The sequence below is a fragment of the Antedon bifida genome, chromosome 6, assembly GCF_963402885.1.
Source record: "Antedon bifida chromosome 6, ecAntBifi1.1, whole genome shotgun sequence".
Taxonomy (NCBI): domain Eukaryota; kingdom Metazoa; phylum Echinodermata; class Crinoidea; order Comatulida; family Antedonidae; genus Antedon; species Antedon bifida.
In genome coordinates this window covers 17,431,528-17,444,680 of record NC_136231.1, presented here as the reverse complement: position 1 = coordinate 17,444,680, position 13,153 = coordinate 17,431,528, and the positions used below count along the sequence as shown (strand labels likewise).

General features: G+C 33.2%; 2 protein-coding genes across 4 annotated transcripts in view; one reads left to right on the top strand and one right to left on the bottom strand.

Moving 5' to 3' along the window:
• The window catches only part of LOC144844114 (uncharacterized), a 55,141-nt gene that overhangs the window by 30,295 nt on the left and 11,693 nt on the right, over window positions 1-13,153 (bottom strand). The window lies entirely within an intron of this gene.
• LOC144844341 (phosphatidylinositol phosphatase PTPRQ-like) lies at window positions 178-12,957 on the top strand. Of its 3 annotated transcripts, none has more exons than XM_078701205.1 (20): window positions 178-385; window positions 501-782; window positions 910-1,200; window positions 1,314-1,595; window positions 1,723-2,013; window positions 2,125-2,406; window positions 2,485-2,775; window positions 2,915-3,196; window positions 4,168-4,458; window positions 4,572-4,853; window positions 4,999-5,289; window positions 5,720-5,961; window positions 6,232-6,292; window positions 6,632-6,735; window positions 7,078-7,288; window positions 7,816-7,906; window positions 8,273-8,519; window positions 8,726-8,777; window positions 8,889-9,000; window positions 12,832-12,957. In XM_078701205.1, the coding sequence occupies exons 1-20, from the start codon at window positions 265-267 to the stop codon at window positions 12,902-12,904; spliced, it is 4,179 nt and encodes a 1,392-aa protein (XP_078557331.1). In that variant the 5' UTR covers window positions 178-264; the 3' UTR covers window positions 12,905-12,957. The 3 variants fall into 3 exon arrangements, with proteins under 3 accessions (XP_078557331.1, XP_078557330.1, XP_078557332.1); XM_078701204.1 differs by having other exon boundaries at window positions 8,726-8,783; window positions 8,895-9,000; XM_078701206.1 differs by lacking the exons at window positions 4,168-4,458; window positions 4,572-4,853 and having other exon boundaries at window positions 8,726-8,783; window positions 8,895-9,000.

The following is a 13,153-nucleotide window of genomic DNA, read 5'->3' as shown; positions in this document are numbered from 1 at the left end:
TGTTGTGGTGGTGAACCACAAAGGATAAAAAAAAATATTTACCGGTAAATAATGTATTATAATAACATTAAAATCACAACTTTATTTTGCTTAGACGCAACGGCATCACCTGCTAATGTAAAATTCAAGAACTCAACAAATCCACAAGCATTGGTGTTTTCATGGCAAGAAATTCCATGTGGAGAAAGAAGAGGCGTTATACAAAGTTACAATTATACATTAAGAAACAACTCCAGTGTTGTAGAACAAGATGTGGTCAACATTATGTCTGTGACGATAACACACCTAATTCCATGTACATCTTATACATTCACTGTTAGTGGAAGAGGTTCTGGGAGACAGGGACCAAACAGTGAAACTATTACAGCAATAACTGCAGCTGAAGGTATTACAATTTGATTATTAGATATTTATATTCTTCTCCGATTCCATAGTTTCTATAACGCAACTGCATGCTTTTTTTAGTAATTTACAATTTTTAACAATGTTTCTGCTTTTAGTTCCAGAAAGTGTAGCAAACATTGGAGTAAACGAAACAAACTTGGTATGGGATGCCCCTTCACCTTTAACCTGTGAAATGTTACAATACCACATTCATTTAAATTTGATAAAAATAGACCAATGTCAACCATCAAATAGAAACCAAAGTGTTACAGTGAAAGAACCTAATCTGGATTTGTTAGGTTTAGAGCCATATTCAACATATCACGTGACTATTAGTGCAGAATCAGCAGCGGGAATTGGTCAACAGAGTACTGTGGAAATTACAACTCCACAAAAAGGTAATTTACCATTTCAAGCAATTTAAATACTTACATAACAAAAACGGTAAATATGAACATTTTTTAGGTAAATAATGTATCATTACCATTATAATGACTTCCTGAATTACAACTTAATTTTTCTTAGACGCAACGGCATCACCTGCTAATGTCACAATCAAGAACTCAACAAATCCACAAGCATTGATGTTTTCATGGCAAGAGATTCCATGTGGAGAAAGAAGAGGCGTTATACAAAGTTACAATTATACATTAAGAAACAACTCCAGTGTTGTAGAACAAGATGTGGTCAACATTATGTCTGTGACGATAACACACCTAATTCCATGTACATCTTATACATTCACTGTTAGTGGAAGAGGTTTTGGGAGACAGGGACCAAACAGTGAAACTATTACAGCAATAACTGCAGCTGAAGGTATTACAATTTGATTATTAGATATTTATATTCTTCTCCGATTCCATAGTTTCTACAACACAACTGCATGCTTCTTTTTTCAAAGTAATTTTTAACAATGTTTTTGCTTTTAGTTCCAGAACGTGTAGCAAACATTGGAGTAAACGAAACAAACTTGTTATGGGATGCCCCTTCACCTCTGACCTGTAAAATGTTACAATACCACATTCATTTGAATTTGATAAAAATAGACCAATGTCAACCATCGGATAGAAACCAAAGTGTTACAGTGAAAGAACCTAATCTGGATTTGTTACGTTTAGAGCCATATTCAACATATCGCGTGACTATTAGTGCAGAATCAGCCGCGGGAATTGGTCCACAGACTATTGTGGAAATTATAACTCCACAAAAAGGTAATTTACCATTTCAAACAATTTAAATACTTACATAACAAAAACGGTAAATACGAACATATTTTAGGTAAATAATGTATCATTACCATTATAATGACTTCCTGAATTACAACTTAATTTTTCTTAGACGCAACGGCATCACCTGCTAATGTCACAATCAAGAACTCAACAAATCCACGAGCATTGGTGTTCTCATGGCAAGAGATTCCATGTAGAGAAAGAAGAGGCGTTATACAAAGTTACAATTATACATTAAGAAACAACTCCAGTGTTGTAGAACAAGATGTGGTCAACACTATGTCTGTGACGATAAGACACTTAATTCCATGTACATCTTATACATTCACTGTTAGTGGAAGAGGTTTTGGGAGACAGGGACCAAACAGTGAAACTATTACAGCAATAACTGCAGCTGAAGGTATTTCAATTTAATTATTAGATATTTATATTCTTCCATAGTTTCTACAATGCAACTGCATGCTTTTGTTTTTTAGTAATATACAATTTTAAACAATGTTTCTGCTTTTAGTTCCAGAAGGTGTAGCAAACATTGGAGTAAACGAAACAAACTTGGTATGGGATGCCCCTTCACCTCTGACCTGTGAAATGTTACAATACCACATTCGATTGAATTTGATAAAAATAGACCAATGTCAACCATCAGATAGAAACCAAAGTTTTACAGTGAAAGAACCTAATCTGGATTTGTTAAGTTTAGAGCCATATTCAACATATCACGTGACTATTAGTGCAGAATCAGCAGCGGGAATTGGTCCACAGACTATTGTGGAAATTACAACTCCACTAAAAGGTAATTTACCATTTCAAACAATTTAAATACTTACAATTAAGTATACGACTTACTGAATTACAACTTTATTTTTCTTAGACGCAACGGCATCACCTGCTAATGTCACACTCAAGAACTCAACAAATCCACAAGCATTGATGTTTTTATGGCAAGAGATTCCATGTGGAGAAAGAAGAGGTGTTATAAAAAGTTACAATTATACATTAAGAAACAACTCCAGTGTTGTAGAACAAGATGTGGTCAACACTATGTCTGTGACGATAACAGACTTAATTCCATGTACATCTTATACATTCACTGTTAGTGGAAGAGGTTCTAGGAGACAGGGACCAAACAGTGAAACTATTACAGCAATAACTGCAGCTGAAGGTATTTCAATTTAATTATTAGATATTTATATTTTACCTAACTTTTCCAATTCCATAGTTTCTACTTTGCAACCGTTTACAATTACTGCATATCATTTTATTTTGTAATTTATGAAATTTAACAAACTATTTCTGTTTAGTTCCAGAACGTGTAGCAAATATTGTAGTAAACGAAACAAACTTGGTATGGGATGCACCTTCACCTTTGACCTGTGAAATGTTACAATACCACATTCATTTAAATTTGATAAAAATAGACCAATGTCAACCATCAGATAGAAACCAAAGTGTTACAGTGAAAGAACCTAATCTGGATTTGTTAAGTTTAGAGCCATATTCAACATATCACGTGACTATTAGTGCAGAATCAGCAGCGGGAATTGGTCCACAGACTACTGTGGAAATTACAACTCCACAAAAAGGTAATTTACCATTTCAAGCAATTTAAATACTTACATAAAAAACGGTAAATGTGAACATATTTTCGGTAAATGATGTAGGCCTATCATTACCAGTATATTACTTACTGAATTACAACTTTATTTTTCTTAGACGCAACGGCATCACTTGCTAATGTCACACTCAAGAACTCAACAAATCCACAAGCATTGATATTTTCATGGCAAGAGATTCCATGTGGAGAAAGAAGAGGTGTTATAAAAAGTTACAATTATACATTAAGAAACAACTCCAGTGTTGTAGAACAAGATGTGGTCAACACTATGTCTGTGATGATAACAGACTTAATTCCATGTACATCTTATACATTCACTGTTAGTGGAAGAGGTTCTAGGAGACAGGGACCAAACAGTGAAACTATTACAGCAATAACTGCAGCTGAAGGTATTTCAATTTAATTATAAATATTTATATTTTACCTAACTTTTCCAATTCCATAGTTTCTACTTTGCAACCGTTTACAATTACTGCATATCATTTTATTTTGTAATTTATGAAATTTAAAACTATTTCTGTTTAGTTCCAGAACGGGTATCAAATATTGTAGTAAACGAAACAAACTTGGTATGGGATGCACCTTCACCTCTGACCTGTGAAATGTTACAATACCACATTCATTTGAATTTGATCAAAATAGACCAATGTCAACCATCGGATAGAAACCAAAGTTTTACAGTGAAAGAACCTAATCTGGATTTGTTACATTTAGAGCCATATTCAACATATCACGTGACTATTAGTGCAGAATCATCAGCGGGAATTGGTCCACAGAGTACTGTGGAAATTACAACTCCACTAAAAGGTAATTTACCATTTCAAACAATTTAAATACTTACATAACAAAAACGGTAAATATGAACATATTTTCGGTAAATGATGTAGGCCTATCATTACCAGTATACGACTTACTGAATTACAACTTTATTTTTCTTAGACGCAACGGCATCACCTGCTAATGTCACACTCAAGAACTCAACAAATCCACAAGCATTGATGTTTTCATGGCAAGAGATTCCATGTGGAGAAAGAAGAGACATTATACAAAGTTACAATTATACATTAAGAAACAACTCCAGTGTTGTAGAACAAGATGTGGTCAACACTATGTCTGTGACGATAACAGACTTAATTCCATGTACATCTTATACATTCACTGTTAGTGGAAGAGGTTCTAGGAGACAGGGACCAAACAGTGAAACTATTACAGCAATAACTGCAGCTGAAGGTATTTCAATTTAATTATTAGATATTTATATTCTTCCATAGTTTCTACAATGCAACTGCATGCTTTTGTTTTTTTTAGTAATATACAATTTTAAACAATGTTTCTGCTTTTAGTTCCAGAAGGTGTAGCAAACATTGAAGTAAACGAAACAAACTTGGTATGGGATGCCCCTTCACCTCTGACCTGTGAAATGTTACAATACCACATTCATTTGAATTTGATAAAAATAGACCAATGTCAACCATCAGATAGAAACCAAAGTTTTACAGTGAAAGAACCTAATCTGGATTTGTTAAGTTTAGAGCCATATTCAACATATCACGTGACTATTAGTGCAGAATCAGCAGCGGGAATTGGTCCACAGACTACTATGGAAATTTTGACTCCACAAAGAGGTAAAAAGTAAATGTAACTACTATATTTTATCAAAAGCAATGACATCGTCAATACTTGCCATTGTGTAATGGTGTCCAAACGATGTAACATACTTGGTGATACAGAGATTACTAAATGATTAATATAATTGTCTTCGTACTGTAGTTCCAACAAGAGGTCCACGGGTACGCATTACATCGGTAACGGCAGATTCTGTAAGCGTTGCATGGACGGAAATAGAATGTGGATACAGGAATGGATTTGTCCAAAGCTACAAATTGAACGTTCTGTCTGCTGAAGACACGCTTTTATATTTTACTGAAGTGGAAAGACCAGGACTGAACTGTTCAGTTTCAGATCTTACACCATTCACGCAATACTTTATCTATATATTTGGATTAACATCTATTGGAAAAGGTGTAACAAGTGAACTACAAATAGAAACTCTTGAATCAAGTAAGAGAAGTAGAATTTAATTAAAATATTTTATTTATTCTGGGCGACCTCTTCGGTCAAAGACTGGTCTCCCAGAGGGCCCAGATATGATCAGTGGCTGTGATGTACTAATACACCGGGATAACACCCTACTCGTCTCAAAAGATGTTCTACTACTAGGTTCTTTAAAGTGCACATGAGCTAGATGTGTACACTGGACCTACGGTTTATATTCCTTATCCGAAAAGACTCGTTCTACCACCTCGAACCCCTGCCGATGTTATGGCTACGTAATTAAGCCCACGTAATTACGGCCATTCACTCACAGTAACATTCACACATTTCATAAATATATATATGAAATATATAACAGTTAGTGTACCCTACCCTGCATAATAAACTATACAAAATAACTTTAAATTATTAATAATAATATTTTATATTTATTTAGTTCCAACGGTACCAAGAAATGTAATAGTTTTTAATATGACAGCATTTTCATTCCGTCTGTGTTGGATATCACCAAATCCAACAAATGGTATAGTGATCGGTTACATGATTAACTACATCACGCTAGACAACAGGAATCGTACTTATCAACTCAAATATGATACCATAGAACACCATGGTGCTAATACCAGATATTGGTACACTGTTGACAACCTACAGGCAAATACGCATTACGCCGTTCAGGTAATGTTAATATTGGTTGGTAATGTCAATGACGGAACGGAATTTACGTGGATAAGGATAACGAGGATGGTTACAATGATGATGTTAATAACAGTGGGGACAAGATAACATTACTTTAGTGATGATGATGATGATTATAGTAATAACAATTATGACAATGATAATTTGTTGGAAGTAGTGGAAATATCAATACCAATTTATTCAAAGAATTTTTACTAATTTATTACTTGTTTACTTTATATATATATTATTATTATTATGTTGTTCTAGGTTGCGGCATTTACATCTGTGGGAATCGGACCAATGAGTCTTGAAACTGAAATTTATACCAGTAAATAGCGTTGTTTTATTGTTATTTTCCAGTAGTCCTAGTTTCTAATTGTATCTGGGCCTCCCTAAGTTAATTATTATTATCTCAAGAAATAGTTTTTTAGAAACAAATAGTAGGCCTACGTGTGTTTGTTTTAGTTACTGAACGTTTAGCTTAAAAATCCAAACACCTCCCACCCCACACACAGTACACACTTTGATGCTCTTGTTAAAGGGAGGCTCTGCGTTAAAATTTGATATTAAACTTATAAAATATGATTATTTGTTTCTTGAAAATGATGAGTCAGTGAAGCACATATTGATCAGATTTGAATTAATTACAATGTGTTTCTGTTTTTAGAACCAGATATTGTTTATGTAAATGTTTTATACACGAATGAGCAGGTTGTAATGCTATCATTAGAAAATGAACTCAACCCAATCGGTAGAAACGTTACCTATTATGTAAGTACTTATATTATTATATTTTACATTTATATTAATACTCCGGGAATGGAAATGTAATGTTTGTTAAAGCGTAATAATAAATATGTGTTTTGTGGCTGCAATGGCGGGTTATTGCTATTCCCTGGTGTTAGTGAAAATTAGCAATGCAATTTTAAAAAAAACCAGCGACTCTAAAAATAATTCACAGTTTTATGTATAGGCCTAATAAAATCTTCTTCAGTCGTTACAAATAACATTTATAATGTCCACAAAACTAGTCTAATTAGTATAAAACAATGAATTGTAATGTTTTACATTTTATTAAAATAATTAATAAATATTTTGTACATTTTTATACAGATTAAATATAGGCAGTTGCAGAAAATATTTGAGCCTAATGGAGAAATATATTTTGACTGGTTTCCAACAATATTGCTTAATGAATCTCCTAAAACGTATTTGTTGGAATCTTTGGAACCAGCAACGGTTTATGAAATAGAAATATTTGTCAGAACCTCCGCAGGAGAAGGAGAACCAGTGAACTTCACTGCAACAACTCTAGCCCCAGCAGGTTAGTCTTAGTTTATGAGATAGGAAGATTTCCGAAATGGCAACGAATACAAGGACCAGTCATGTATTATTCATTGTGCGCATGCGTAGGCATTAAGATGAGCTTTTACGTTCGATTCCTCACACTGTTTTGTGGATTCTAGGTTCAGACGACAAACAACGAAGCAATATGCGTGGTCCTACTGTAGGTTTTAATTAAGGTCGTCGCAAATCGAAAGCTCCCCATTTTTAAGACCAAAAGATAATAATTGAATGTGCGCATGCGTGGGCATTGAAATGTGCTTTTACGCTCCAAGTTCCTCACACAGTTTTTATGGATTCTAGGTTCAGACGACAAACAACGAAACAATATGCGTGGTCCTACTGTAGGTTGTAAGGTCGTCGCAAATAATCGAATGCTTCCTATTTTGAAGATCAAAACATATTACTTAATTGTGCGCATGCGAGGGCATTGGGATGTGCTTTTACGCTCGACAGTGTATAACACTATATTTTTCACTATATAATATCGTTAATTTTTGTGTATAGCCAAAATGAAACCGAAGATGACAATAGTTTCCAGATCAGATACGACCATTACAGTAAATTTGAAAACCATTGATGATTATATTTATGTAAGGTAAGATGATGTAGGGTTAGGCTGATTCACAAATTACAATTCTGTATGTTGAATTACCCCTGTATACTCAATTACCGATCGATAATCACAATCCATGTCATATCGTACTTTACTAAACAACTAACACCCTATTTATAATTCAACATAACATATGAGAAAATAACATTAATACTTTAAAATTGAGAATAAATTTATTAAAAAAGAAACGAACACACATTTATTACAAATTGAGGTAATTTATTATTATTAATTGAGGTATTAATTCGTATTAATTATAGTGCAATGATATGTGTTGACTTTATAAGATTAAAATATTTGGTATTTAATTGTGTCATTGTAATCAAGCAATTATTTGTTATTTTTTAGAAATTATTCAATATTAGTTGAAAAGAAAACTGGTGGTAAACGACAGGGTATTGTTGGTGAATTTCTCCTGAACTACCAAGAAAACCCTAATCATTATATAACGGCTTCTTTCGCGCGCAACAATGTACCCGTTAAGTTCATTATTGGTAACGGAGAAACTTACGCTGACTACTACAACGCTCCTCTAACCGAAGGTTCAAGTTATTATTTGACATTTTTTATTGAAAAACATGGTTACGAAACTGAGGTATTTTTTTTTTATTATTAAACATTCTTCTTTCCTTGTTTTGTTTCCGTAAAGTCAACTTTTATTATTATTTGAGATGGATTGCTGCTGGTTAAACGTTTCCGAATTTGCCCCAAGTTTTGGAATTGAACCCAAGTTGATTCGGTCCCATTTGTTCCTATAACCAAAAATATAATGTGTTATCTGTTTTCATCTTTGTTTAACAGGAATTATCACAGACTGAACGTGGAACTTTTCTAAAAGCAGAAACTATAATAAACAAAGGTATAAAATACATATGTATTAAATTGTCCAATTATCATGTCCACCACACTTAAAATTATCGATAAATAATTATACAACAGATTTATTGTTTTCATGCATTTTGATCCACAGATGAACAATCGCCTACAAAGTTTGGATTAATCATTGGACCATCGTCGTTGTTTGTTGCTGCTGTTGTACTTATTTTAATACTGGTCCTTGTAATGCTTAAGAGAAAGTAAGAACATTCATGATATATGTATTTGTATAACATAATTTTAAAGCCCTATTACTGAAATTGACAATCTATAACCAGGAGTACAATAATAAACGATCATCTGATGAGGTAGAATCAAAGGGAACTGCAGTCCGGGCCAGTATCGACATTCATATTCGCAATTTAAACGTTCCATACTTCCATGTTGAGTGATAGAAAGACTGAATTAAATTTCAGAGTTCATAATATTTTGCGGATAACATTATGTTATCATATGATGAGGTAGAATCAAAGGGAACTGCGCAGTCCGGGCCAGTATCGACATTCATATTGGCAATTTAAACGTTCCATACTTCCATGTTGAGTGAGAGGCTGAATTAAATTTCAGAGTTCATAATATTTTGCAGATAACATTATGTGTTACTACAATCCCAGGTTTGGCTAAGGAAATATAACAGGATGCTGAGCTCCGGAGATAAACGGGTTTTTGTGGCTGCGACAGCAGTCGGAAAGCCGCGTTGGTAACGCATCACTGATTTCATTCATTGTGAGGGCGCGCTTCGTGGAAAATGTTGGAATTTTTGCTATTTTAGTACACTTAGAAAATGGTATAATTTTGATATTAAATGAAATCAATAAACGTATTTCAATAGTTGAACTACAAGCGTAAATAATGATACAAACTGTGATCTAAATTCCACAGATTTTTTGTTTCAAGAAATATCATTATTTTATGTATAAACTTTTTTACTTTAATTTTTTTTTAAATGATGGTAAAAAATCATTAAATTTCATATTTTCTAGATAAGGTTTCAAAGCGAATTTAAAATCCTTTCAAGATAAACTATTAAGCTATCTATTAAAATAAAAATCTAATTTTAAGCTTTCTTGGGATGCAACTCCCACTAATCAAACCAAACCTACTACATTTCTGTTCTGTTTCGATCGAAAAATCGCCATTTTGAAACTTTGTTTACGTTTTACGAAGCTGGTACGAATCGTCCCGGACCGAATCGTGTCTGTGTTCAATACGGTTTTCATGCAGGCGTATTACGTCATAGGCCTAAGATTTCAATTTGCTCCCCGATTATTGTTCTATTTGGTTTCTGAGCTAGGAAAGGCTACCTACTATAATTACTTACTTGATTTCTAGCCTAGCTAGGCCTAAAAATAGTATTTTCTAGGCCTAGCTAGGCTGAGTAATTCTGATATAATACTAATATTAGATAGGTAGGCCTACCCTAGTGAGTGTTAATAATAGTAGCTGGGTATTCTATAGTCTAGGCTGGTGGTAGGTCTATCCCAGCTCTGCTCATATACCAAGCAAGAAGAAGCCTGAAGGAGAAACTAGGCCCAGAACAAATAAAAAACTGTTAAAAAAACAATAAATGGAAAAACAAAAAAAAATAACCCATTTTCAATTTATATATGGGGAATGTTTTTTAAAATTGGGCATGTTTGTTTCAGAGACTCAAACGTGTATTTTTATATGGTCATGTTTTTAAAAAAGATAATTATGGGCCCAGCTGAAACCAAGATATAAAAATATAAGTCCATCATTTACTTGAGTATTGTTACAGTGATTGGTTGGTACTCAGTATTTCAGTATCTGGCAGTAAATGTCACACTTGTATATAAATATTACTTTATTAGATACAACTTGCATTTCACACAAGCAACCAATTTTTTTTTTACGTATACAGAATGTGAAAAGCAGTTTTTAATACAAATATCTTTCAAACAATACTTATATAAATAGTAAATACTACTACTGTATATAAAAACTTGCTTTTATTTAAATAGCACCTTGTTCATCAAACATAAACTAGCTAGGCCTATATCATATTAACTTACGTGAGTCTTACGGTTGTACTGATTTTATGATTGTTTTATATGTTTATATTGTATGTATCTGTGTGACTCTGGTTAATAAAGTAAATCAATCAATCAATTGCAACTTAATTTATATCTTATCATTGACTGATCTGAAACGCTTCTAAAACTTGAATGCGTATGAATGTATATGTTATATTATTATTAGCGAATAAAATGAAAAACTATCAGCTGCAGCAATGATATTGAAATCGAGAAAACCATTACAGCTTCCACCGTCCAACCTCATATTGAAGAACGAGACAGAAAATCGTCGAGTCTTGATACCAACAAAAAACCTAAAATGAAAATGAATAGCTGAAATGTAATGAATGAAACTATTTAAATAATTGTCACTATGATATGAACAAAACATTGCATCGTTATACAGTATAAATATTCAACAACCTCAAAACATTTTCAGATATAGGCCTACCATGAAAAAGCAGCAAATACAAAATTTCCTTATGTCTGTTTATTGTAATAATTATTAATATTATAAATAAATTGTACCCCTCAGTTGTCAATAATTTTACTATAAATAAATATTTAACTATAGAATAGGTAGGCCTATACCTGTATCAATCAATTGATCAATTGATGGTTAAGTCAATAAGTGATCTACCATATGATAAAAGGTTAGAATATCTTGATCTTCAACCATTAGAGACAAGAAGACTACGAGGAGATTTGATTGAAGCTTTCAAAATTTTGAAAGGCTTTGAGGATATTGACCCAAAAGATTTATTTAAATTGTCTCACAACATCAGAACCAGGGGACACAGCTTAAAACTATATCGTCCAAAACTTAGAGGAAATCTTATGTGCAGGGTCAACTTTTTTACCATCAGAGTCATACATCACTGGAATTCTCTGCCTAAATATGTAATACAAGCCTCTTCAGTGAACATCTTTAAGTCTAGACTTGACAACTATTTTCGGCTAGAAATGGAATCTAATAGGCACTAGCCTAAACTATTTCCATCAAACATTAAGTGTAAGTGTAAGTGTATCAGGCTGCGATTTGCTTAATTATCTTTTTAAAACTTCCCAATGCATCTTCAATATAGAGTAGGATTGTAACGATACTTTAATAATACTAAATTGTAACTAAAGTATTTAAATTATTAACAGAACATGTTACTAGGCCTAGGCCGATATAATACGACAACGATCCACCAGGTCGTGCATATACTCACCTACAACAACCACAATCAACGCACCATGCACCACACACGACGGAACTAGTGCCGCGAGACGTAACAATATATGACATGAGGACCTTTTTTAAAATGTTCGCTATAGGAAGCTTAAATAGGGTTTCAAGCCAATTTTAACGTAAAACAGACTATTGATACTTACTCTATCCATATACGTCGGTTTTTTGGTAATTCACTGTATGGGATGCAAATCCCACTAATGGAAAATTTGTAAACAAACACCTGTTAGAAAACTTCAGTTTTGACGGACGCACACGAACTTTGGAAAGAAATTGTCGCTGACAACAAATCCAACAAATTATTCAGAAAATTAGGTGACCTGCGACATCTTAAACATATAAGGAACTGATCTTACCATATATGGTTAATTTTTCGCCTACTAATGTTTATTAAACAGCTATTAAATGATGTATACTTTATGCTAATGTTTTCGCGCGAAACGTTGATGCTTCTGTGCCGAGAGAGGGCTTCTAAAATTTATGACGTCATGCGAAGTCGAAAATTCAGCGATAACGGTCATATTTCCCAACGCGGCTCTCCGACTGCAGGATCAGTTCCACGTCTCATAACAGGCACCGCGCGTCGTAGATAATATATACATAGCACAGTACTGTTAGTATTTTGTCGCAGCCAGACATAAGATAAAAGACTGTTACGAGTAGCCTACCTATTGAGCTTAGTGTCTTTTTGTTAGATTGCCTTGGTTTGAATAACTTGAATTTCATTAATGACCATTATCTTATAAAATTATTACTTTCAGACGTTACTGTTCTTTTCCTGTAAACCAAGATTTTCAATTGGAACCTATTAAAAAAGGCAAGCTATTAAAATAAAAGTGTAATTATTATAGCTTTAATCATTTCTTCTAAGTAAGCCTAATAATAACATGACGGAATAATCCATGGTAATTCAATGGTTTAGAGTTCATGGTTACATGATGATTTGGTATTTCGAAAATACCTTCTTTTTTTATTACAGAACAAAGTACACCAGTAAATCTTGGATAAAGCAGTAGAAATATGAATATATTGGAATTGGCAATAATATTTCACCATAAAGAATATGATCTTAATTGAAACGAG